General features: G+C 38.4%; 1 protein-coding gene across 3 annotated transcripts in view; it reads left to right on the top strand.

Moving 5' to 3' along the window:
- Window positions 1–27,332, top strand: part of TAFA2 (TAFA chemokine like family member 2) — a 508,120-nt gene that overhangs the window by 440,108 nt on the left and 40,680 nt on the right. For all 3 annotated transcript variants that reach the window (XR_008300299.1, XM_053226445.1, XM_027071363.2), the window contains 2 exons: window positions 20,040–20,192; window positions 21,431–21,555. Coding sequence is in view for 2 of the 3 variants with exons in the window: in XM_053226445.1 (XP_053082420.1) it covers window positions 20,040–20,192; window positions 21,431–21,555 (278 nt within the window). In the remaining variant the exon portion in view is untranslated. The remainder of the gene's footprint in view (window positions 1–20,039; window positions 20,193–21,430; window positions 21,556–27,332) is intronic.

The following is a 27,332-nucleotide window of genomic DNA, read 5'->3' as shown; positions in this document are numbered from 1 at the left end:
TTTTATCCTAAACCAGTTGGAGGTTGATGAGGCAGACTCTAGGCGAAGCTGTAAATCCTGTGAAATTTCTTTGCCCTCATTTTTTCCGCCTTTTTTCCTCCTCTGCACCACCAGCCCCCTGTCTTTCTATTCTTCTCAGGCTTCCTGCTCCTTAATCCAAACAGGAAAGGCTCTCATAATGACCCATTTATACCTATTGATTGGCTGATTACACCACTACTGAAATGCCTTCACACTGAAGCATTACCTCAACCAGCCTTTTATCTCTGATTGTAGGAGAGGCTGATTCTTTGTTAGAAAAATTTTGTTTTCCTCTGCAAACTGGTGAGGAGATTGTTTTTGGAGAGTAAGGTAGGAGGAGGCCCTTTGGAGCCCCTGAAATCACAGTTGTTCTAGTCAAGCAAATTTAATTTAGAGTTTATGATGTTTTCAGCTGTCCGAGCAGATGCTCTACATTAAGCCCTATAGAAGAAAAATTGTATTGGACACTTGTTTAAAAGTGGCAAGGAAGATTTTATTCAAGACTATGGCAAAAGGATGGAAAGAATGAACTCAAAAAAAGGCAGGGGGATTTTTAAATAGTGGGGTGAATTGGTGGAAGAGTATTCAAGGACAATTTGGGGAGACTGGTCAATGTGGTTATCTGGGGCCATCTGTGTCTGCTAATTGGTGAATATCAAAGTTAGCCTCCTAACCTGTCACAGAGACTAGGAGACAGAAGCTCTGTCTTCCTTGATGGTTGCATTTCAAAGGAATGTCTCCAGGGTCCTTGAGAAAGATATTCTTGGGTTATAAAATGGGCAAAAGTCTGGGAAAAGATTTACATTTCAAAGAGGCAGAGAAAGAATCTACAAGTGCATATTTTCTAAAGTAAGTTTTGTAAGAAAAGGGAGGTCAGAGATATACAGTCTGGGCAAAGCCTGTCTCAGGTTCAGTCAGGCTGAGGAGAACCGTAAGATCATCTTGGCCATCCACTTTCCACACTCTTCCCCTTCCTAACGCCACCTACAAGCTCTCCAGCCTGCTGAAGAACATTATAAAATGTTTGGTTCTTACGGGCATTGACTGTAGTTGACCTGATGATATCCCTGTATTATTAGTTTCTTGCATTTATGATACATACTCTGCCCTCACAGAGGTATGTGTGTTAGCATTTATCCTACCTCAACCTTATGTGCCTTCTCTCCCAAATTTAATCTAATTTCTGCCATTTGTTCCATATGCCCTCTGGCTTGGAATCACATACATTATGTTCTGGGATACTTGACATTGTTTTTGTTTGCATTTAATGATTTTACATATCGTAACTTTCTGTATTTGATGTCCTGAAACACACCTCTGAACACAATGTTATTTATACCTCCAGTTATAAGGTTTTGTCTAAAATCGACATAGTACTGGGCTGCATGCCTTCGTGAATAGAGATGTTATCATATTGGGGGTTAATATCTGTAGTCACAAAACAAAGGAAAAGAAGATGTCATAGATGCAGAGCAAGAGGAAACCACCTATGTTGTATCTGGGAGGCTTCAAGCCCAGCCAATATAATCTAGGCTTTTCAGAGAAAACATGTGGCTGAGTTTTCAGAGTGTAAAAATCCCTATGCCCATGTAGGAAAACCTGTTCCCTACCAATTGACTTTAGTCTCTTCTATAATGAGGGAGTGTGGGGCAAGCTGAGGGCAAAGTACAGGCTAACGGCATTCCCTCTACCCCTCACCCCCCAGGTGGAATATGTGTGATATTCCTCGGATACTCCTGGCTACCCAAGAACAAAGGAAAGGGGTTTAAGTGCTTGCCTGGTGATGTGGGGAACCAAGGTAAATGAAAAATTAAATTCCCTTTCTGCCTACAGCCCATTGACAAGTCCTTGAAACTGGCAGAGTGACCTCCTTCCAGGAGCTCAGCTGCCTCACTGATGACACTTGGCTAGGGGCCAAAGAGAATCTTAGCTTAACATTATCCCAACCCCCAGGATCCTGTAAGTCTACTTTAATATATAAAACTTCCTTTGGAAACTTCCTTTATCTGAACTCCCCCAAGATACATGCTGGCAATCATACTCCAAGTTTATGGCCTCTGATGCAGATCTGAAGGGTCTCATGACTAAGGTTTTACTAAATGATAATAAATGGTGTTTTCCTAACAACAGCTACCCCCTCAAGGTCTTGGAAACCTTGCTTTCAAAATTCCCTAAAGACCTACTCTATCCCTAACCCCCTCCCAAACTGAGTGCATGTAATCAGTTACCTGTCATAACCCCAGTGCAGCTCTTTCTGCCCACGGGTCCTGTCCCCATGCTTTAATAAAATTACCTTTTTGCACCAAAGACATCTTCAAAAATTCTTTCTTGGCCGTCAGCTCCAAACCCCGCACCATCACCCCAAAACTTCATCACTAGGATTTTAGTCTCCCCCGCCCCCAACCCCAATGCGAGACTTCATAGGACATAATGACCCAGATCAGCACATTTTCAAAAGCCTGGTTATTTAGGCTAGAATAACACCATAGTTAGCAAGGGCAGGCTTTAGCAGAACAGTTCCGAGGGAGCGTTGGCAGTGATTATATGTTCCAGTTTGCATCCACACAGCTGCAGTTAACACCTATTATTCCAATATAATCATTAATAGCAAATCTATTTACTTTTCAAATGGCTCCTGATGTGGATCATAAATTATATGGTCACTGGAGCTTGTTCACTCCATGTACTGATCCCTTCTGAGGGTCCTCTACCAGCATGTACTGAAGGTGTGTCTCCTTATTCAATCATGCTTTCAGGTGTGCAATTATTGGATTACATTTTCTCATTCTCTCACACATATACACATATTCACATGATGGACACCACTACTCCAAGGGAAAAAATGTGCTTTTTAGACTGACTACCTTTTAAGTGTAATTTGAGGAAAAAAATGTCTTAAATGCAACATGATATGAAAAGATACCTGCTCACAGTGAAGAAACAGCTTTACATTACGATGTAAAGCACAATTCATTCTCCATTGGGATTCACTGCTTTGTGTTTTCAAAAGACAGAAATGTGGTGGTGACCATTTATTACAGAAAAATTGGCCAAAGCTTTGAAAACATAACTCCCCCCCCCAACCTTTTTAACTAATCACATTTTAAAGCAAGTTACCCTCTCTTGTCAGACTCTGTAAGCAAAGGGGAACTAGTACGATGATTTATTTTCCTTTCTTGGTCTGCAGCTAATTCTAAGAGCCAGATACGAGGTGGATGGTCAACAAGAGGGTTATTCTTCCAGTTTCAAGAGGACTTTGGCATTCACATTTCCCAAAAGCAGAAATTGAAGCTTAGAGCAATTACCTAGTTTGTTCAACACACAGCTAATGAACAAGAGGACTGGGGCTTAACGCCAGGTTGATCTAATTCCACAGCCTGTGTCCTGAACCAGCCCCCTATATTGCCTTTCCCTGTCATAGTTCAATGTTATCTTCTCCATGAGGGCAGGGACTTTGGCTTCCCTGTGTTTGGCAAATCACAGGTGTTTGTAAATATATGAATGACTAAAGTCACACATGAGAGGGAGAGGGAAAAAGAACAAAAGATGGCATCTGAGGGAGGCACAGTGTTGGATTTGTATGTTCACAAGTCATCATGAGGACGCTCACTGAGAGTCCTGGGTGAGAACCAGAGCAGCACCGGTGGATGGATATAATGAGGTAGCAAGGTTTAAGAGCGGGGGTTTGGCAGTGGAACAGTTTGGCAGTTCAGTAGCTTCCTTGCCCCTCAGAGATAGTGTGGGGCAGCGGTCAAGGTGTGAGCTTCAAATTCAGTTAAGCCTAAGGTAGAGCTCTTTAAAATATCTCCAAAAATCCAGTATAGAAGTAACCATTTTACATTCAGGATCCCATTTCATCCTCACAACAGTTTTATGGGGTAGATACTGCTATTCCTATGTTATCACCAAGTGCCTTGAGACTTTGGAGTGAAATAACTTGAGCAAAAATCATGCACAAGAGGTCACCTTTCCAATTTGGGTCTGTCTGACACTAGAGAATGAACTCTCAGGGGGCTTGAGAATACCATAACCACCAAGGCAGGATGTTACCATGAACACCAGTGTCCCTCTCACTCCCCATGGATGACACTACCTCCTCCTTGTCCACAGGTGTTAAGCAAAATGTCATTTCTATCAGTGGCAATCATTTGCAGAATACTTGCTGTGGCCAAATGCTGTTGCGCGCACTTTAGATACATTAATTAAGTTCTCAGAATTGTGCTATGGGCCGACACTATGGTTGTGCCTTATTTTACAGAAGAGGAAACTGAGATGAAATTACTTAACCTGTCAAAAATGATGCAGGAAGTAAATGGCAGAGCTGGAATTGGAACCCATATAGCTTGGCTCCAGAATCTGTGTTTTCATAATTACTACTTAACTATGTTATCTACTGACTCAAAGAGGTAACTTGCTGAGGACTAGATCCTTTCATTAGCTTCACTTAAAACCATTGCCACCTGTGTACCTCTCCTCCTGAGGAATGTTCTCACAAGGATAATAGGAGTCTCTGGATTAGTAATAATGATGATAATAACAACAGCCAATGATCACTGAGCACTGTCTATGTGTTGGACATGGTGTTAAGAGCCTTCCCTATTCTTAATCTTCTCAACAATAATGTGAGGTTAGCTTATTATTCTTGGTGTACAGATGAGGAAACTGAAGCTTGAATGTTCCTTTGCTCAGTCACACAGCTACTGACAGCTGTGGAAAAGCTGGCATCTGTCTGATTTTTCCCTTGAACATCCCAGAAGCTCTGCTGCCTCCCACAGAGGGGTGTTTTAGCTTTTGATTCATTAATTAGTTTTGCTGGGTGGTGTCCATTTTAAGCTGCCCAGGAGGGCATGTTATTGTACGTGCTCACTTCACCCTCAGGAGAAAAAGGCAAATTATTAAAAGAACGACAGAACACCAGAGACCTCTTCAAGAATTCCTGGGATGCCAGTCAGTATATGTTGTACATATTTCACACTATGTCTTGGTGTTTGTTTTTTGTTTGGGTTTTTCTTTCTTTTTGTTTTGCATCTGTATAAAGCTATACTCCAACACACCTGAGAACTGAATGCTTATGATCATGGCCAAGATTAATATAAATGATATTTAGGAGATACTGTTTAAAAAAAGCAAGATAAGTGGGGGGGCATCTGGGTGGCTCAGTCAGTTGAACATCTGAATTCAGGTCATGATCTCACAGTTTGTGAGTTTGAGCCCCACATTGACCTGGTTGCTGTCAGCAGAGAGCCTGCTTTGGATCCTCTGTCCCCCTTTCTCTGTCCCTGTCCTGCTTGTGCTCTCTCTCACAAAAATAAGTAAACATTCAAAAAAAAAAAGGCAAGGTAAGTGTTTTAGAAAGTTTTATATGAGAGGGTGCTTGGGTGGCTCAGTTGGTTAGGCATCCGACTTCAGCTCAGGTCATGATCTGAGGCAGGGTTCATGAGTTTGAGCCCTGCATTGGGTTCTCTGTCCACTTCGGATCATCTGTCTCCCTCTCTCTCAAAAATAAATATTAAAAAAAGTTTTATATTAGAAATATTTCAATATAGCATTCTAGATAGTATATGTGGTACGGTTAAATGTACTCATGTAAACAAAACACAAATATGTACCTCTCTGTATTGTTATTAAGAATGTACATAAAGTTATAGAAATTTAAAATCAGAGATAACATAGAGATCATCTAGTCTAGATCAGGAAACTAAGTGAGGCCAATGTTGCTGACTTGACATGTCAACTTTCAGGCATCTCACAAAATTCAGATTAAGCATCACCTTCTTTAAAAATTATTCCCTCGGGGCACCTGGATGGCTCAGTCAGTCAAGTGTCCGACTTTGGTTTAGGTCATGGTCTCATGGTGTCATGATCTCACGGTTCGTGGGTTTGAGCCCTGCGTCAGGCTCTGTGCTGACATCTCAGGGCCTGGAGCCCACTTTGGATTCTGTGTCCCTTCTCTCTCTCTGCCCTTCCCCTGCTCACACTCTGTCTCTCTCAAAAATAAATAAACATTACAAAAAAATTCCCTACTCTTCTTCACAAATTATTTCCTATTTCATTTCTCATGCCTGCTCCTCATTAGGTGGGATTGTTTTTTTTTTTTTTTTTTTTAAACTCTTAGTACATTCTGTGGCTCCTGGTATCATGGCCCCTTTATCCTTTATTTTCTTTTTGTATACATGATGCCCTCCCGCTACAGCCTGCTGAGCTCCATGAAAGCAGGTAGAGTTTTTCCTTTGGTCTGTATTCTGGGGAGACAGCACAATGCCTGGCACTGAGTCAGTGTTGGATGTGTCTTCAGTGTGTGAATGAGTTGGCAGAGCTCTCTTGGTTATTTAGTAATGTAGTACAAATGAGGATGTAGATTTTCCAACTCACCAACCAGTGATCCTCTCACTATACTTTGCTACTTCTCTATTCTAATTTGAATTTCACATCATTAATGAATTCTAAAGTCATTTTTTAAAAGGACATTTTCAGAAGCTATCAACAACAACAAAAAGCTCAACTGATAGCAGTGTAAATCCTTATCCAGTGAATAGGTAGTATGGCATGTAATTTCTCAAAAAGTTACTGGCATCTTTCTTCTAAAAACTGAAAAAAAGCCTCATCTAGTCTTCCTTAATAATTTGACTTAAGATTTATATCCTTTTGATCTAGAGTGACACTCACAACCTGGATGTTCCATATTGAAATTGCTGAAGTGTAGAGGAAAGATAATCTAAATTTGCTTTTCATGTCAATCACTGGGAACAAAGCAAATCTGTGTGTGAGAACAGATTTTGTTGGAAGGCAAAGATTTTGTTCATTCTTGAGTGATACTGATTTCTTCTGCTTATAGGTGTCTTGCTGGCTTCAAAGAATACCCCATATGTAGAAAACCTCTTAGTATACTGAAGGGTATAGAATTATGAATCTGCAAAATTAGATAAAGGAAACAGTAAAACAGTAAAAGTTTTCCTTCTCTTAGGTGATTATTATTTCCTAAAATTAAAAGACTTTAGTGCCTCTATCCCTCTGATTTGTACATATAGCACACCATAGATTACATTTTTAGAGAGGAGAAGATATTGAGAGATCCTTCTAATTTTGTAGTTGAGGAAACTGAAATCCAAATAATTGAGTTTTCAAAGAATTGTCCTGACCAATTTGGGACCAAAATCAAGGTTTTGGGGGGAAGAACAGAAAGTCATAATCCTCAGATTAATAAGTTTTCATTGACTACATTGGAGGTTTCTTCTGTTATATACCAATACTATTGGTTGAGATACTTTTAGCTGACTTTACACTTTTTTTTCCCATTACGACATAATATTAAATCCTCTGTCATCATAGACAACTTCCTTATTTTACAGATAACTTGTTACTTCGGGAGATAACTGATTTACCAAAGATTAAATAGTTCATGGTAGTGCTATAAATAGAAACTAGGACTTTCCATCTCCCAATCCAGGGCTCACTGAGTGTATCTCTTCTCCTGAAACCCTACTTGGCTCTCTAATAGAACAAATTAAGCACACATACACACACCACCACAAAATGACAAGGTCAAATGTTTTTACAATTTCTAGTAAGTTCATCTAAGCATGCATTTGGAAAAATGATTCAATTTACTGTTTTTTTCTCTTTTGAGAACTCTTATAGCAAATCATCTATTTATTCATTTATTCATCAAGCATATTGATTTTTCTATTATGGATCTCAAACTGTGCCTCAAGCTGGGGATTCAGAGATGAATAATCATGAATTTGGGTCTCACAATTTAGTAGAGAAAAACAGAGATATAAAAAGTAAATATAGAACACTGTTACAGGTATTGCAGAAAAAGTAAGAAAATGTTATTCAGAGGACAGAGTGGTTCAGTCTACCTGAGGAGTTAACAGCTTCAAAGAGTAGATGTTGTGATGTTCTGAGTTTGAAAGAAGGGGTAGAGGTTTCCTGGAGATAAAAAATGGGGCAAGGATTCAAGAGTGACAGGTAGCCTGAGCAAAGATATAATAATAAGATTCTAAAAATAGTTTATAGGATTTTAGTGGGGTGTGCAACAAGAGTGCCTATGAAATTGTGGCTGGAGGATGGACCAGTGGAAAAATGCTTGGGCTGTGCCAAGAGTATGAATGTATCCTACAAAAAAAATGAAGAGCTTAGGAACAGTTTACACTCTGGGCTTAGTTTTAAGATCTACTGTAATATAATGCATATGTTTATGTGTGTGTAAGGGAACAAGTTAGCAAATAGGGAGACCAGTCCTGGCCCCTGATGGTTATGCAAGGAAAAGATGCTAAAGGTGCTTAAGCCAAGTCAGTAGAAGTGAAGTTGTGGAAGGGGTAGAAATTAAGGAGTACAGAGGCAGAATGAGAGGAATGTGGTGAACAGAGATGTGGGGGTTAGGTAATGGAAGTGAGATTGAATGGAAAATTAAGACAGCCAAGTTCTAATTATGGATCTTCCACTCTCTAGCTCTGTGATCTTGCGCCAGTGAATATTATAGATGTTTTCTAACCATCAATTTCCTTTTTGTAAAATGGCAAGGTAGGATTTTATCTCTATTTTTCTTTAAGTCTCTACAAATTGATGGTTCTCTCTTAGATATTTTTATTATATAAATAGAATCAAGGATCTAAGTAAGGTCATCTTAGCCTCTATAATAATCATAGCTAACATTTATTCTTCATCAAAATATAAGCATCGTTATGAATGTCGACTCAGTGGATCCTCATTACAACCCTTTATGGTAGATGATATTATAATTACCATTTTACAGATGAGTAGCTGAAGCATAGAGACTTGAAATAAATTTTTTAGATCATATCTTTTTGTTCTCTGTCAGTCCATTCAGGCTGTCTATAGCAAAATACCAGAGACTGGCCTATAAACAAGAGAAATTTATTGCTCATGGTTCTGGAGGCTAGAAGCCCAAGATCAGGGTGCCTGCATGGTAGAGTGAGGACCCTTCTCGGGGATGCTGACTTCACTTTGTACCCTCACATTGCAAAAGGAGTGAGCTAGCTCTCGGGGGCTTCTTTTGTATCAGCAGTAAACTTAATCAACTTCCAAAGGTGTTACCTCTTAATACCATCACCTTGGGCATACCTTTTTTAACATTTGACTTTTGCAGGGACACAAACATTCAAAACACAGCACTGCTCTTTTGATTCACTGAATAAACTCCCTTAAGAAGCATTTGTGCTGTACCTGACTCTTTTCTATTTCCAATAATAGGAATATTATTGCATATTAGTTAATACTTGCTATTGTAACAGATACACCTCTAAATCTCATTGACTTAACACAGCTTATTTCTTGTGCATGTGAAACCAGTTAGTGTCAGGGGCTGGATCTTTCCTTAATACAGTCATTCAGGGTCACAGGCTGATGGTAGCTCTTCAAGGTCACCTTTGGCACTGACATCTATATGAAAGAGGAAGAGGGTTCCTGACAAAGTAGGTTTTTATAGACCTGGTCTTGAAGACCTATAACTTCTGCCTATATTCCATGTGTCACATGCAAGAAAGAATAGAAAATGTAGTCAGTCTAGTTGTATGCCCAGAAGAAAAGAAAAAGAAGGCTTGGTGAACAGTTAGGCACTCTCTTTTGAAGCTGGGACTTGAGCCTAGACCATCTGGCATCAGAATCCTCACCCAGAACTCCTGGGTGGCTCAGTAAGTTAAGCATCTGACTCTTGATTTTGGCTAAGATCATGATCTCACAGTTCTTGGGATCCAGCCCTGCATCAGGCTCTGCACTGACAGCATGGAGCCTGCTTGGGGTTGTTTCTCTCCCTCTCTCTCTCTGCCTCTCCCCTGCTCACACTCTCTGTTTCTTAAAAACAAATATCTAAAAAAAATCCTCACCCAAACCACTGTGCTATATTACCTTTTGGATTTGATTGCTTTCATGGAATTGACAGTAATCAAACTCTTTTGTACATAAAATAATATAAGGATGCAGGTTGACTTTATAGTGCATATTATTCTGTGTAGTTAAGATTTGTGACTTCACACAGATAAGAAATATATTCAAAATATAAATTTCATAAACTCCCTTCTCAGTTTCTCATTAAGTTCAGTGAATTAATAGACTTAATTTATGTTAGTTTGAAGCAGTTAAAAAATCTTTTACTTTGACTTTCATTTTCTGATAGGTCTAATATATTGTACCCATTATAATGAAACTTAGTCATTTCATAAATTCCAAGAATTTTAGAATTGGAAGGAACTTTCAATTCTAAATTACCACTAAAACTAGTCTGATTTCTTCATTTTGCAGGAGAGGAAAGATACCCAGAGACCTAAATGACCTACTCCACATTACACTCTTCAGAGACAGAGAACTATTCATGAGAGCCCAAATATCCCAGCTTTCTTGTGCCTGCTTTTCTACTCATCATGTCATTTTCCTCAAGAAGCTCTTGGGCTGTGCTACCCTCCCTCCCAGGGACACTCACAGGAATATTATTAATCATAAAAGGACAGCATGACTCTTATAGTTTATAGGAATTGGGGATGTTCTGATTCTTCACATTTTTTAAATGTGTATGTAATTTGGGATTAAGCAGAAAATCTGCTTTTAAACGTTTGACATTAGAAACATTTAAAAAAGCACAACAGGCCATTTTCCTGTCTGAGCAATTCAAGATGGCCTCAGGGTCATGACTTGAAATGTCGCATTTTCATTATGAGGGAAATGTAGAAAGTGGATTGGGCATTTCTTGGATCATACTTTGAAAAGGTAGACACTTGTCTCCTGCTCTTACAAGTGGGGACAGAGATAATTCTAGCTGATAATTAGCTTTTGTTAATAATAACTTCAGTTAGAAAAAAAGAGAGAATTACCCTGGTCAGCACATTTTTGGGTCAAAGAACACAAACATCATGAAATTACCTCGGGAAAAAAAAGAGGTTCATTGAAACTTATTCTCTAAAGTACTTCAGGAATGCAGGAAAATTTTCAGGAAGACCTGAGGAAGGGCAAACACCAAGGCAGCTTGTCGGACTACTCATTCTCTTATCTCTAACCTTGCTTTGTATCTGTGCTTAGTTCCGTGTCTCGTCTGCTTCCTCTGAGTCCCATCACGGTGACACATACACACATCTCTCCATGGGTCACCTGATTCTGAATGCCAGATGACCTTTGGCTCAAGTGCCCATTTCCATGTGACAGTTTGGTGGCTTTCATTTCAAATTTCCAGCCAGAGGGATTTGATTCGTCCAGTTTCTATTCTTCAGAGCAGGCATTACCAGAAGTTCTGGACAGTTTATAGAGACCACTATTCTGTGAGGTTTGTCTCCCTCAACATCAATTCTCATTTAAAATGTGGATGTAGGGGTGCCTGGATGGCTCAGTCAGTTAAGCATCCTCTTGGTTTCAGCTCAGGTCAATGATCTCACAATTTGTGGGATGGAGTCCCATGTAGACCTCCCAAATGATAATGTGGAGCCTGCTTGGGATTCTCTCTCCCTACCTCTCTGCCCCTCCCCTGCTCATTCACAATTGCTCATGTGTGTGCATTCTCTGTCTCTCAAAAATAAATAAATATTAAAAGAATGTGGATGTAGAAGATGTTCATGATTGAGTTGAGGGGCAACATGTCTAAAATTCTCTCAAGAGTGGATCTTCTTCTGTTCTACCTCTTTCTCTTAAAATAGATTGGTGGACATCCTCTGGTTGAGAGCTTTCTCTTAATAGAAATGGTACCGTTAGTGGGGTTACTATCCTTTAGTGGCAATCTTTTTTCCCCCAATGACTGTTTTTCAGATAAAAACGGAGCAGTTTTAGAAAACAGGCTTTGTAAAAATGTCACCAGCACTTGGCTATTTCCTCCCTGATCATTTTGACTTCATAAATTATGTGAACTTTTGAAATTTCATTGAGCTCTTTAAATAACCATTTCTTTTAATTAGATTGCTTCAGCATGAAAGTCTAAAAATGTGCCCTATTTTCTCCTTCTAATGAATTAAAGTGAGAAATTAGCTGTCTTAAGAAGTTTTTGTTTCAGCACATTTTTTCCATTCAAAGTGATTTACAGCAACCTAAATCCACTAACTAGCTTGCATTTCAGATGTCTGTTGGTGCATGTAGGTGATGCTTTATTTCTGCTTAGAAGGTGTAATGCAGACTCTCCGGGGAGCTAGTCAAGCTGGGTAAAACTATTAAATAGGAGTGTATGGAGACAAACAAAATTTTGGAATCAATGAGACAAATCAGAATACAAATAAGAACTGAAATCTAATGGAAAGGAAACCAACTAGGAACAAATTCACAACTTGATGCTAAATTTACTCTGTTCTGTAGCCTACGTGTCAAATTAAGTATTTTTTTACATGCATCTCATGTCAACACAAGTATATATATAGATTTTTTGAAATATCAAATTAGAACTTTCAGAAAATGTAGATAGTTTTCCCTAGCCGTTGTGTCTTTGTAACTTATATATGTCCCATCATTTTGTATTTGTTAATTACATTAATAGTAAAAACAAATTTAATTAATATTGCAGTAATGCTGTACAATTTAAAAGCAGTTTCATATAAATTGTCTCATGCGGTCTTCACAAGGACTTTGTGGAGCCATTTTAGAGATGTACGAAGCAGTTCTTTGGTGAATGGATTTGCTTAAGGGCTTACTCAAGTACAGTGTAGGTATAGCAAGACTTGGACTGGGGTATTTGAGCTCCAGAGCCCATGTCCCTTTGAGGCTACCAAGCATCGCTTGTGGGGGAACATGTCCTGTATTCCTCCAATCATCTGGAACTGGAGATTGTTGATGCGTGTGGAGCATTATAGAAAAGGCACTGTAGGATAGTGTTTAAGATGATGGTTTCTGAAAGCAGACTGCCTGGATTCTCATCTCTGGTTTTTCTCTTACTAGCTATTTTACTTAATATTTCTGGGGCTCAGCTTCTTCATTTGTACATTGGGGATAATTTTATCTTCTTCTCCAGTGGTTGTTGTAATGATAAAATGGAATAATGCTTGGCATACCATGAATATTCAATAAATGGTAGCAGTAATCATTATTTTATACATTGTTTTCAGCGTGAACAAATAATTTATATATAGAGAATGTGATATGTGTAGCTCTGTGCTCTTATTAACCTAAGGCCAGCAAACACTATTCAAGGTGAAATGATTTGCATAAATATTATTCTATGGTGTACCAATTTTTCATACCCATACGTTTATAGCTGATTCACAGTTGATGAATAAAATGTGACCATATTAACATATGTATAAACCTACGTGTGTGTATGTATATATATGTATATATGTGTGTGTGTGTATATATATATATACACACACATATAATTATGTGTATGGGCATAATTTTTACAAGGCTTGTGTGTATATATATATGTATATACATATACATACATAATTATGTGTATGGCCATATAATTTTTAAAAAGCTATGCATGCATACAGAGCAAATGTTATTTCATTCAATTTCCGCCCCCCCCCCCCCCCGGAGAAATTCCTTTCAGTAGGTAAAAAAGTAGTTGAAAACAACAAACGTTTGCTAAAATTCCTTATAGGACTTCATGCCACAGAATTTACCAGTCACAATAGCTTTAGAAAACTTTCAGGAGTCTTGAGACATGATTTAAGAGGCAGTATCTTTTTTTTTAAAGTTTAGTTTTCTTGAAAGAGAGAGAGTACAAGCAAGTGGGGGAGGGACAGAGAGAGAGAGGGAGAGAGAGAATCCCAGGCAGGCTCCTGCACTGTCAGTGCAGAGCCCAGTGTGGGGCTTGAACTCATGAACCACGAGTTCATGGCCTGAGCTGAAGTCAGACACTTAACCGACTGAGCCACCCAGGTGCCCTGTAAGGCAAGGTGAGTTTCTCACCAGGAAACTCAACCTGGATGTCTGTACATTTTCTTTTCTATCTTAAGGTCATGTTCTGGAGGTACTCTAGGTTAATGACCCTATTGTTGAAATGAGACATAGGGTAATAACCTTGGAAGGCAACAATTAGAGCTGTGTAAAACTTGGTATCCCTGTTTTCATAAGAATTAATGTTTCATAAGAGTTATGTGTCTCTAGCATCCTTTCGCAAAAATGTAGGAGGCAACACTTGGTGTTTATGCATCACATCCAGGGAGGAAAAAATAGAATAGAAGAAAGGTGTTTTTTATTTGCTTGTGCCTGACTTGGGAATTGTGACATGAAGAAAATTGTTTGTTTGTTCTTTTTTCATTTAAATCTTCTCCAGGGGGTCTTGCATTATTTTAATATGATGCTAACTGTCTGTGAAGCCTATTTTGTTAATTTGGAAAGCCCTAATATTTGATTAGGTTAGTTTATCATGGAGCTCTGTCTGAATCTGTGTAGAGAATTCTAGTAACTGCTGGAATTTCCTACAGTCTCATTAACCTTTTAAGGAAAACCACGGGAATTAGTTTTATTTTCTTAAATTGCTTGTTTACCATTTATTAAACACGTATCACATGCTGGGCAGTTTACATGAAAAATTAGTCTTTGTATATAAGAATCTGGTTATCATAAGATGTTAGACATATAGATAAATAAGAAAACTATGTATATGTATATACTGGCCATGCTTAGATGAACTAAATTCTGCTAGAAGTTTCACTCCCGCATTTTGAGGTGTCTTGTTTCACTTGGCATATTTACCGGCTTGTATGAAAACGTACTGGACCATATTCTTCCTACCCATGCCTTCAAACACTGTGAGTATATTACCCATCCATCCATCCATCTATCCATCCACTTACCTATCATCTATTCTATTTTAAAAAGGTTAATTAACACTCTCTCATTTCTCCACAAAAGAAGCTTTACAACTTCAGTTTTAATAAGAAGAACAAACGCTGAGAAAGATGTTTTTACTCAGTCTCATTTCTCACCAGGAAACTCAACCTGTATGTCTGTGCATTTTCTTTTCTTTCCTCAATGAAGAAAAAGGTCACGGCAGCAAAGCCCGTGTCTGTCAGGCTTGCTCTTCCTGGTCAGCTTTATTATTAATCTCTTCATATTTAGTACCATGTTTTCTGAGGGGGAGGACATGTCTGTCAGTCTTCCCGGTGCAGCTCCTGCCTTCTCCTCCTCTTCATTATGCCATATGGGCATCATTTTACCTCCTTTCTCCTCAGACAAGAAAGCATAACTTCCTTCACTAGCGTCCTCACATATCAAACCTAGCCAATGTAATTATCCAATCATGGAATAACTCTCTGCAGTCCGTTATATAATATATAAACACTTTCCTTTATGCATTTTGCATTGACTCAGATAGAAGCTAGAATATGTTTTGAGATATGATGCTTCACTGGTTTATCCTCCAACTAATGCATTCTGAAAAATATATCCTACTAAACAATCTAGGATGTGGTAGAAAGTACTACTATGTCCTCAGGGCGGGCTAAGTTTTGACGCAGTAACCACAACAACCTCAAAATTTTAGAGCCTTATAACAACTCAAGGCTTATTTCCCACTCAGGTCCATCATGGTTGGTGGGGACTCTGCTTCATGTCTCTTCACTTGGAGACTCAGGTTGATGTAATTCCCACTGTTAAGAACATATTTGGTGGCTCGGGCTGGTAGGGAGGAAGGTAGTGAATTACACACTAGCTTTTAAAGCGGCCACACAGATGATATCCTTTGCTTTTGCTCATAAGTGACTGCTTTCATTTTACTTGAGCTTTCATTTCATTGGCCAGATCAAGTCACATCACCACATCTAAGTTAATGAGGTGGAAGAGTACAATATTACCATGTGTCCAGAAGAGAGAACCAGAAATATTTGGCAGTCAGCACTAATGTTTATTATGACTACCACAACTACTTTATCCTTTTATAGTTCTTATCAGGCAACGAAGAAATGAACTTTGGTACTGGCATTGGGAAGGGGAAACCAGATGCAGAGTTTTTGCCCGTCCATCCCTTTCCAGTGTATGATAAACTCTCCTTATAACAAAGACGGTAAAATGGCTTTTGTGAGTGCTGAAATAGTGCCTCTTCTTTCAGGGGAGAGGTCAGTGGCCTGCTGCTCTGTGCTCCTGGTTGCCACTGTACTGTGGAAGGGACCAGAACCCCCACCACCTCAGGCTGTCCCCAGAGCTGTCTCAGCTCAGTGCTGAACAGAGTCACTAATAATCTCTTACCTCCAGCCTGGCTTCCATTCAAAGACTTGTAGGGCTGATCTCATGACCTATATCTCCGTTTTCCTGAATCACTATCAGAAGTCCAAGGATCCCAAATAATGATGACGGAGAGGGTTTTCTCCATTCCGCTCTGAAATCCCAGCCCTTCTTGCATCCTGCCACGTCCTCTGCAGTTTACAGTGTGCACCAGCCAGCTCCCTCAGGCCATCCTCCTACTCCTTCCCAGTACAATTACTTTCCCTCTTTCTCAGATGACTATTGTATATCCTCTTTTTTCTTTTCAAGCAGCTCTCATATTTCATGGCAAAATTAGATGAAATCGGATAAGAAACTGCCTCACGTCCTCACCGCCTAGTCTACTCACACCTACCTGCCGCGGTAGCTACACATCCGACCTTCACTCTTGTTAAAATGGATTAAGTATTTTCACATCAATTTATTGTTAACCCCCCAAGTGCCCCGAGTCTCAATTCCTTCTGCCTTCTCAAGAACATTCTTTTGTAATTACCCATCTTCTTTCCTATATTGTGCGTTTCTCTACCAGATCGTTCCAGCAAGCAAGCATGCCTTTATGGCATCCATTCAAAAAAAAATTCCCTTGACACCATGTTTCATTCCAACTATTGCTCGCTTCCTTCTTCCCTTAACAGAAAAGCTTCTTCGAAGAAAGTTGTATAATTGCACTGTTTTACATCCCATTCTTCAATAAACTTACTTTAATCATGCTTTTATTTTCATCATGCCTCTAAAATGATTTTTACTGTGATCAAATGCTAACAATAGCTAACACAGAGTGCCTACTATAAGGCAGGCAGTGCTCTAAATATTTACATCCATTAACTCATTTTAGCCTCAAACCAACCCTATAAAGATGGTGCTGTTAGTATCCCTCTTTTAGATAAGAAAAAAAAAATGCTATTCAGAGATACTGAATAATTTGCCCAAGGTCACACAGCTTTTTGGAGGAGCTTACATTTGAACCCCGCTACTCTGTTTTTCAAGGCTAGTACATGATATTACTTTTTTAATGGACAGTGATTTCTCTTTGCTTATTGAACCTTTCAGCAGCACTTGACAAAGCTGATCAAGCCCCTCCTTCTTGAAACATTTTGGTTTTTGGTTTTTCATGCTTTCATCCCATGGTCTTTTTCTCTTACCTAATGCGCTGCTCTTTGTCAGTCTTTATTGTTGTCTTCCCCATTTCGGACTGAGGTTTTTTTGACTATTCTTTCCCTTCTCTCACGGCAACTTTTTCATGGTAATTTGGTTTAGTCTGTGGCTTTAAATATCACCTATGAGCCTAGATTTCTTAAGTGTGTATCTGCAGCCCAGATCTCTTCCCTAAGCTCTGCTTCATAAATGCCACTGCCTGATTTACATAGCTACTTGGGTGCCTTGTAATTATCTCAAATTTAACACTGACAATACAGAACTATAGGTGTCTTAACCCCACCCAGCTATTGCCAGACCCCCCTATTCCCAGGCTTTCTCTATCTGCCAGAACCACCACTATATATGTATATGGTTCGTGTATAATTAACATACGGTGCTATATTAGTTTCAGGTATACGGTATAATGATTGAACAGTCCTACACATTGCTCAGTGCTCATCATGATGAATGTACCTTCACCTATTTCAACCCCCCACCCCCCAATCTCCCATCTGGCAAACATCAATTTGCAGGAACACCAATTTACCAACTTCTAATTGTTCAGGACAAGCTGAGGAGGAATCCTAATTCCTCCTTCACTCACAGCTCACATTCAATCCCCTAACAAGTCAGACAGCTCTACAGGGAAATACTCCTAATCTTCCACTTCTCCCCAACTCTGCTGCTATTAGTATAGCCTAAGTCCTATTCTTTATCTTTGAGACTCTTGCAAACTCTTTGTAACTGGTCTCCCTGATCGCACTCTTGCTTTCTTCAGTCCATTATTTAAAGAACAGTCTGAGCAAACTTCTAAAGCATTTATGAGATGGTACCATATCCACCCAGAGTATTTCCCTTGTGAAATCCAGTCCCCACACTGCAGCATCCCAGCCCCCACTTGATCTTCCTACATTTCTGACACAGTTCCTAGACCTCTCAACTGTTCAGCCACACTGTAGCCTGGGAACACAGCACACATTTCCCCATTTCAGTTCCCTGTCACTTACTGCTGCTTTTCTTTGGAATGCTCTTCCTTTCCTAGATCTTCATAATAGATGCTTTCTTCTCACTCAGGTCATCATTAGATTAACTCACAGAAGTCTTCTCTGAGACTTACAAAAATATAATTTCCCTCCCTACTCTCACCTTATCCTACAGAAATTCCTTCCAGGAGCTTAAAAATCTAGTATTGGCTTTATGTCCCCCCTTTTCGTTGTTGTAGCCCCAGTACTCAGAAACATACCTCAGGTGTGATATTGACTCAAATAAAATCTGATTAAGTGAAGTGCAGTATAGAAAGCAGTATATGGACTTGTATGACATAATGTGAAGCATTCAATAAATTAAAACAAACTGAATCATCCTTAGCTAAGAAAATGTTTTCTAGAGCATAAGAAGAAAGAAGTCTCGCTTTCAAGTTTTTAACTTTCCCACAGATTGCCTTCTGTTTGAATCAAACACCGAGACATCCCCATTTGTATCTTCAGTGGCAGGAAGATCTTTGTGACATTGGAAATGGTATCTGCTTCTTGAAAATTCTTTTGAGAATCACATGTCAAAGCTGTATGTCACACCCAACTTTCTTGGTCTCACATAGAGGGATGATGTTGACAATATGTGTGATTTGTTCTCTCTCACAAGAAAAATCTAAGGAAGGTATCTAACCTGAGTTACAGCACAGTGATACTCATACCCAAGGGGAAGATTAATATAAATATATGATGTACTGATCTCATTTACAAAATGGGCCTCGATATGTTTATAACATTAAACAACTTCAGATGTGCTTTTTATATCAATCACATTTTTTAAATTTCTGAAAGCATAGTGTTTCAACAGATGTTTGATTTTAAATTTGTTGTTTTTAGCAGATGAAACTTCTTTATCATTTCACAGTAGGGTTAATACTTTGAAGATGAAATGCTGCAAAAAAAGTGAGGGCAAACTAGAACCCTAACGTAACGTGATAAGTGAGGTCCAAAATTCTCAAGCACCCAAACCGTTCAGTAGCCTTACTGCCAGGTTAACGCCATGGGTCGGGGAAACTTAAAGCTGGTTGGATGGGGCTTCCAGGCTAGATATAAATACATCCACATTCTGGCGACAGTTGTTGCTATTGGTGGCAGTTGTTCCCTCAGGAGGAACTGAAAGAAATGATTTTCAGGTCTGAAACTGGCTGGGGCTTTCAGGAAAGTGGCAGCAACTTGAAGAATTCCCAATTAATTCATGCCCAGGGAAACTGGGCAGAAGAATACCTAGAAGATGGGTTCCACCCTGTACTTGCTTCCTGAAAAGAGGTTCCCTTTCTGGCCTTTGCACTCATCCCTAGAAGAACAACATAACCTTAATCCCTCCTCCCCCACTTTGAGACCAGGTCTGCTCTTAGCCCCACTGCAGGATACCTTGTCTATGGCTTTACTCTTCTTTGTTGGACAGAAAGTCACATGCAAATAAGTATGTTTTTGATGGCACCACATATTGTCTCTGTATTTCAGACTGTTCTAACAGCTTATCCTAATGTGGTCACTAATTGTTCCTGCTTCACCAAGCATTTACTGACAGAAATGGTTCTACCACATTTAGAAAAGAAATCAAATCTGCATTATGGAGTCAGCATCATTGTATTTCTAGTTTCATGCATGGTGGGTCCCTTATAGAGCAATATTTAATGCACTTCTAATTAAAAAGGGGCGGGAGTATCCAAAGCTTTCTCAGCGTTGCCTTATCTCTTGTTTTTGTTTGTGCAGCTCACCATGTTAAAACGGGCACTTGTGAGGTGGTGGCACTCCACAGATGCTGTAATAAGAACAAGATAGAAGAGCGATCACAGACGGTCAAGTGTTCCTGCTTCCCCGGACAGGTGGCAGGCACCACGCGAGCAGCTCCATCTTGTGTGGATGGTGCGACTTCTTCCATTGCTTCTTGTGGTTGTATAGCTGGTGACTCATTAGAACTGGAACCCCACTACAATGCTGTTGACTGTGGTCAATCCTGAGGGACCATACCATAAATCATGTAGCTGTACAGAGATTATTTGGGGGGTATTCTGAAATCTGAAATCCTTTGGAAGGAGATCAAAGACCTTACTCCGTTTTGTAATAAGGCATTATAATGAGGTTCCGACAAGTCCATGTGTTTCTTACTTTGATACCATGAAATACTGCTTTGCCAGTGAAGGGCTTGTGTATGTAAATTAATTGGGAAAGGAAGGATGAAAATAATGGATTAAACAGTATGGTTGCCTAAGAACCCATGGATGGTTTTAAGAATGAAAAATAAGCACCATACAAATGAGCAAAGTTGTAGTTGTAGATTAAATTCACATGAAATATTGATTTTTATGGAGATCCATCAAAATTAATTTCTTTATTGCAGGGTTCACCTAATTACAATAGGAGATAAATATTTGTATGGGTCTATTTAATTGATATTATCATAGATAACTAAGTACTCATATTAGCATGGTTCATTTCTTGTGATGATGGTTACTGCCCACATTAAAAAAATTACATTGATTCTGAGGGTTGCTGGAGGGGTTGTGGGAGGGGGGATGGGCTAAATGGGTAAGGGGCATTAAGGAATCTACTCCTGAAATCATTGTTTCACTATATGCTAACTAATTTGGATGTAAATTTTAAAAAATAAAATTAAAAAAAAATACAAGAAAAAAATCCCCCCCCAATTACATTAATTCTAATAGCCTCCTAATTTTAGCCTACTTGTGGGAAATATTACACTGATTCTAAAATACTATGAACTGGTAATAGGTTTATTTTTTTATGTTTAGGTAAATAATTGCACACATATGCCTACAGAAGTCTCTTTCCAATGAAGCCTATATGTTCACATGAAAAAATCCTTCAACAATGTGCCTATAATTAACAATACTATTTGTTAGGAGAGTAGAGCTCATGTTAAGTGTTCTCACCACAATAAACTAAAATAGAAAATAAAAATTCTTTTAGTCAGAAAATCTAGAAAGATTCAGCCCCTTTGGACAAAAAGAGAAGCATGCTTCAAAACCCAATCTACCCAGTGATGGGGAAAATTGGTGCCCTTTTTTCCTCTTTAAATGTACATTCAGAGAATTAACTAGTCCAAATAGAAAACACTGAATTGATTTTTCTATCTCCTGTAGCTTCAATAGTGGAACAGAAATGGTGGTGCCATATGCAGCCATGTCTTGAGGGAGAGGAATGTAAAGTTCTTCCGGATCGGAAAGGATGGAGCTGTTCCTCTGGGAATAAAGTGAAAACAACTAGGGTAAGTGGACAGCCAGCTTGGGAAAGCAAAAGGTCTCTGAATTTATAGAGCACGGGAAAGTGTAGTAACATGGTTAAGTGATGGTTGTAGAATGAAGAGTTTTCCATACTACATTTCCCGCCCACCCCCTCCATTTTCTTCCTAATTCATTTTCTCATAGCACATTTTTATTTCACTCAGAATAACATCTTCTATAGATTTCCATAAACTGTCATGTTATTTAATAAATTAATGTTATTTGTTCCTTCATGAGATACTTACAGTAATGTGAAATCCCCTGAGGATGCATGTTAAATGCTGGGAAGGTAACCCCAATCCTTAATTCTAATAGACAGTAATTTGAATAAATTCTGGGAAAAAAAACCCAAAAAACCAAAACCAAAACAAACCTTATTTCAATTTCCCAGTGAAGATTCTTTCATTTTCATGAAAGTAATTATTTTGATCTCCCTGATTTCTGGGTCAGTAAATAGTTTTCTAATGGTTAACTCTGTAATCATTGTAATGAGTTACCTAGAGTAGTTTCTAAATCTCAGGGTCAATATGAAAGGAATACTCTTCAGACAATGATGTATTTCATTTTGCAATGATTGACTTCTGGGACATGGTAGAGAAGTGAACAATGGTTAGATTTCTTCTCTAATTTCCTAATTAGCTCCATGGATATTCTGGACTGGCAGAATTTAAATTCTTTGTAGAATCAGCAAATGAAAGTTCTGTCTTGTTTTGCTTTTTGCTTTGAGGGGAAAGCAGACTATTGATTAGAATTGGATAATTGGAGTCACGAACAGAATAATGATATAAGGTGATACTTTATAAAAAGTAACATAAAACCAGAGACTGGTTAATTTACCATAGTGTTTAATAATAGCAGTTTTTTTTAAAAACCTTGTCTGGACCTATTCAAGAGGATTATTTTTAAAATCCCATGAGATATATAATTCAGTCTGTTGAATAACATGTTTAGTGCATTGACTGTTCACACATACACAAAACTAAGTTTCCAACAGCAAAAATAATAACTTTATACTTTGTCAAATTATTTATGACTGTATCTGTTGGCTAAATGCTGACACACTTTTACAAAACCCATAGACTGCATGATCAGTTAATTAGAATAACTGTATTATTCAGTCAGTTAGCACATGATATCAACTATATTGATTTGTTAAAAAACATCCTGGCAATATAAAATTTCCTTATCAGTTATTTATAGCATGGAAATATTTCCTTCCTAACACTATTAATTCTTAGTCCAAAATAGCACTCATGGAAATTCACTGAAGATTTGAGATTCCGAAGCAAATTAAAAAAAAAAAAAATAGCACTCTACAACTAAACTTAGTTTTTTATTACTTCGGTGGACATGGGGAAGCTAACATTTATTGGATACTTAAAACATATGCCATAAACCGAACAAAGTACCGCATGTGACTGAGCTCATTTAATCCTCTTAACAGCCCAGTGAGGAAGATAATATTATTATCTCCTTTTTACAGATGAGTAAACCAAAGTTTCAGAATCTTCAGTGACTTCCCAAGGTCAGCCAGCTAATTAACAGGGAAGCCAGAGTTCAAACCAAGCAGGCTCATTCCAGAATCTAATCTCTTAAACCGTCCTTGAAACTGGATAATTTAACTTAAGTTTAACTAAGTAATAGTGAGGAAAGTTTCCTATCGTTCTATTCATATCAGGTAGACCTTTAACTTTCTGGATCATTGAAATGAAAAGGTCAAGACCATGGGTTGGAAATTCTCATAGTAAATTGTTTTACAAGTGGTTGCTTCACTCCCTGCTGGGCTCTAGTCTCAGCAGTCCAAAGGTAAAATTGAGTCTCTGAAATTCTTCAGGTTTAACTGGCTTTCATAATGTAATTAACAAGTTGGATGACAGGCTAAGAATTTGTGAGTGAGGAAGACCATATCTAGATCCCCCATTTTGTTTTAGTTATAAGGTGTGATGTCACATATAGTGGCTTGTACTTTCTGTTTATATTTCGTCTCTTTTGCCCTGAAGATCTGTTAAAGAAGGACCTCACTGAAGATATTTGAGGGAGGACTCAGGCAACTATTCTCATTTAAAAAGGAAAAATCATCATATATAAGACCAGTGATCTTGAAAGATGGAATTTCTTGAGTACAATCAAAGTAAATTATTATTTTTTTCTTCAAAAGCAAAAGATGGCTGGTGAGAATGCAGCTATGTAGACATTTCAACTAAAGGGATATCATGGCATTCCAAATGGCTAGGCAAAAAGATGTGCAATTTGGAATGTTTTTTGGCTCACAAAAAAATTTGGGTAAATTTCCCTGAGGCCTCAAAAACAAAGTTTCCAAGGTCATCAGGTTATTATTATTCTCTCTCCACTGAAATAGTACCAAAAACATAGGAGATACACATTTTTGAAATAGTTCTGGCATAGTATTACTTTGCACACAGTGGAAGTGTTGGACAGAGTTTCTGCTATACATAAATAGCAGCAGTGTAATTGAGAAGATTCTGATTATCACTTGAGTCATTGGCATTATTGTTCATGTGCCAGTCTTAGATAAGTTAGCCATGGCTGTGGGGAGCCAAGCAGCCACTGAAGCCCTGATTTGGCAGGTCCTGGCCACAAGTGGGGAAAGTCCAAGAAATTAAGCAGGGATAGGTTACAAAGTAACTGAAGAGCTGCTTGCAGCCAAGAGTCATTTGAGTTTCTTATGCAAGATATGTTGGTCATGTCGGATTATCACTGCAAGCAAAATGGCTCGAGAAATGATTAAAATTTGCAATAATGTACACCCTCCCTTTTAATTGCCCATATTCAATCTGGAGTACTCTGGTAAGCCTAATGTTAGAAAAAAAGCAGTCAGCCAAAAACAGCAATGAGGCTTGCTTAGCCTCCGCAGAGATACAGTGGTACCTTCCAGAATTGACTACAGATTATGGGTTGGGTGAATCCCTCATTTAAGACTAATTTGGAATTTGCCTACTACAAAATGTGAATTATATCCCCCTTCTTATTGTTCTGACCCATTTTCTATTTGTCCTGACAAGGGAGAGAAAAGGCAAATAGCCTTTTTGGAACATCAATATTTTGCATACATGTTCTTCGACACCTCAAACATTTAATATGGAGGGAAAAGAGGATGCAACATTTGTTTCCTGAACCTGATTTCTCATCTTAAAAATGGAAACTTAGGACTGCCTGTGACATCCATAACCACCTATTGTATTACTTTTAAGAACTCCTAAGCTCAAAAGAAGGAAAGGAAAAGTCATGAGAGCCTTTTGATTTCAAACTCACTTTCAAAGATAAATAATAAAGAACTTTTTCAAAGAGTCATTAATAAAAGAATAGTCTTTCCAGTGTGAAAGATCACATAATTATACGCTAATTCTATCACACAAAAGTAGCAGGGGGGAAGGTGCTATAGAGCTGTAAGATTTGAGGGAGAAAAAAATCTTTGATAACATTGTTGGATCCTCAGAAAAAAACAGACTATGATTCACTTATTTTAATGTTTTGATATTCTTTCTTTGTGGAACATCTCCTAAAGGAACTCACATTTTGCTTTTAGAATTCAGAGCCCATGGCCTTGGGTATGGGCTCGAAACTCTAAATGCCAGTGGTCATGTAGCATTAAGTCTGATTCTTACCTAAAGAAAGATGAACTTCATAATATGCAAGATTTTATATTTTCATTAGAAATATTATCTTTATGAATCATAAATCCTAGGTCTATTTATTTTTCACATAAGAAATTTTCTGGGTGATTTTTAATTGGAATTCTTTCACCTTTACTAATTTATTTAAAGTGCATTACGGAGATAAAAACTCTAGTTTTCTAATGTCTCTGAATATAAGTGGATAAAGCATGATTTTTTTTTGTCGCATAATGCAATGAAAATCAACAGCTGTTAAGAATTCCCCATGCATAAACATTCTATAGTAATAATGCTCTTATTACAGTCAAAGCCACAAAAGCATATATGCTGGTATTTACTTAGCTTTTATAGTGTACTAGGAACTCTGCTAAGTGGACTGCAGGTATTATCTTAGTTCCCCAACCACAATAGGCATTAATGAGGGTACAAAGATACATGGTGTGAGCCCTATCAGCCAGAAGTATGCCCTTGAGAAGGGGAATGAAGAGCATACAGTTGCATTATCCTTATATTTGTTATCCATATGCAGTCCACAGACAGCACTGGAATCATGGATAAATATAAGAGTAACATGGTTATAATAATGGGGATAGTGTAAGCCTTTGGGTCAGCTTCGTCATCTGCAAAATAAATGAGAATATTGAGTTAGATTGAATTTCCAGTTCCTCTAACCAGTATTTATTTTTTGGTTCCACGTGCCAAGGAAATTTCTAACTTCCTTTCCTGCTAAATTTATATGACACTAATAACTGGCTAATCTCAGAAGATAGATAGGTATTAGGTTTTTAATCCTTCCCTGTAAGGGAAGAGAGAAACAGCATCTTAGATGCTTTGCTGATGAAAGCCTCAAGTCTTCCTCTTCCAGATGCTGTTGGATTTTATACCAAGAACACGGACTGTTCTTTGTTAGGGGGGTCTGAACAGTGTCCAGAGGCACCATTCCAGCCCCAAGGCAAAACAAAACAAAAAAACATCACACGAGGAAAAGGGTTCATTTCTTCACTTTAACATGGTGCAATTTGTGTGAATACTTCAACCATAGTGCTCTCTCTTGCCTTGCAAATTTAATCACAGACTTAGCATAGTGTAGTTCTTTCCTGATCAACTCTTTTGTAACAGACACATTCACCATTCATTTGTCTTCATCTCACCTCTGGTCAGGCCCTAAATTGCATCCTGGTCCACAGCACAGAGTGCAGTGACCTTTAGGGCTGTTGTTTTCCAATTATTTTGCTGGTACATTTCTACAGTAAGAAATACATCCTACAGTGTGATCCAGAATACACACACTCATACATCCCACACTGAAGTTAAAGTTCTAATTTTTTGGTTTTATTTTCTTCCTACCTATCTCAACCCCATAATTTGATTTTATGACCTGTTAGGATATGCATTTTGAAAACCAGTGCTTTAGGAAGTGGCAACCAGTCGCCACTAACTTGCAGAGATACAGACTACTGATTAAACAGTTTTCAAATCAATCCACCTTTTACACTTTAGTTTTAAATATTTTCATTCAATGTTTTGGGGTCAAAAAACGTTATCATCTTGTAAAATACAGATTTCATGGGAAAGAATGCATATACTGTGTATATTCATTCATTCAACAAGTATTCATTGTCTATTGTTGTGAGGTGCTATTCTAGGCTCTGCCACACAGCATGGAAAAAAAATCCCAGATGGGAATCCGTGCCCTCATAAAGCTTATATTCTAATAGGGTATACTAGTTTTCTATTGCACCCTTAGCAAATGTAGTGACTTACCGTAACATTCATTTATTCTCTGTTGGTAAGACTCGGCACAGCATGGTTCAGTTATTTATCGGCTCTGGGTTTCACAAGGCTGAAATTGCAGGATGTGTTTCATCTTTTCACAGCAGGGCTGTGTTTCTGTCTGGAGGTTCTAGGGAGACTCTGCTTCTAGGCTCATTCAGGATCTTGACAGTATTTGGTTCCTTGTACAAGCAGGAATGAGGTTTCTGTTCTCCTAGTAGTTGTCATTAGGGAGCCTCTCTCACCTCAGTCAGAATGCCTGCTTTCCTCATCACACTCATTCATTTTCAAACCAGCCACTGCATATGGAGTCTTTCTCATACCTTGAATCTCTCTGGCCCCCATATGTCTTC

This window comes from Acinonyx jubatus, chromosome B4, assembly GCF_027475565.1.
Source record: "Acinonyx jubatus isolate Ajub_Pintada_27869175 chromosome B4, VMU_Ajub_asm_v1.0, whole genome shotgun sequence".
NCBI classification, from domain to species: Eukaryota; Metazoa; Chordata; class Mammalia; order Carnivora; family Felidae; genus Acinonyx; species Acinonyx jubatus.
The sequence above is the reverse complement of the archived record's forward strand: the minus strand, read 5'-3'. Positions and strand labels throughout refer to the sequence as shown.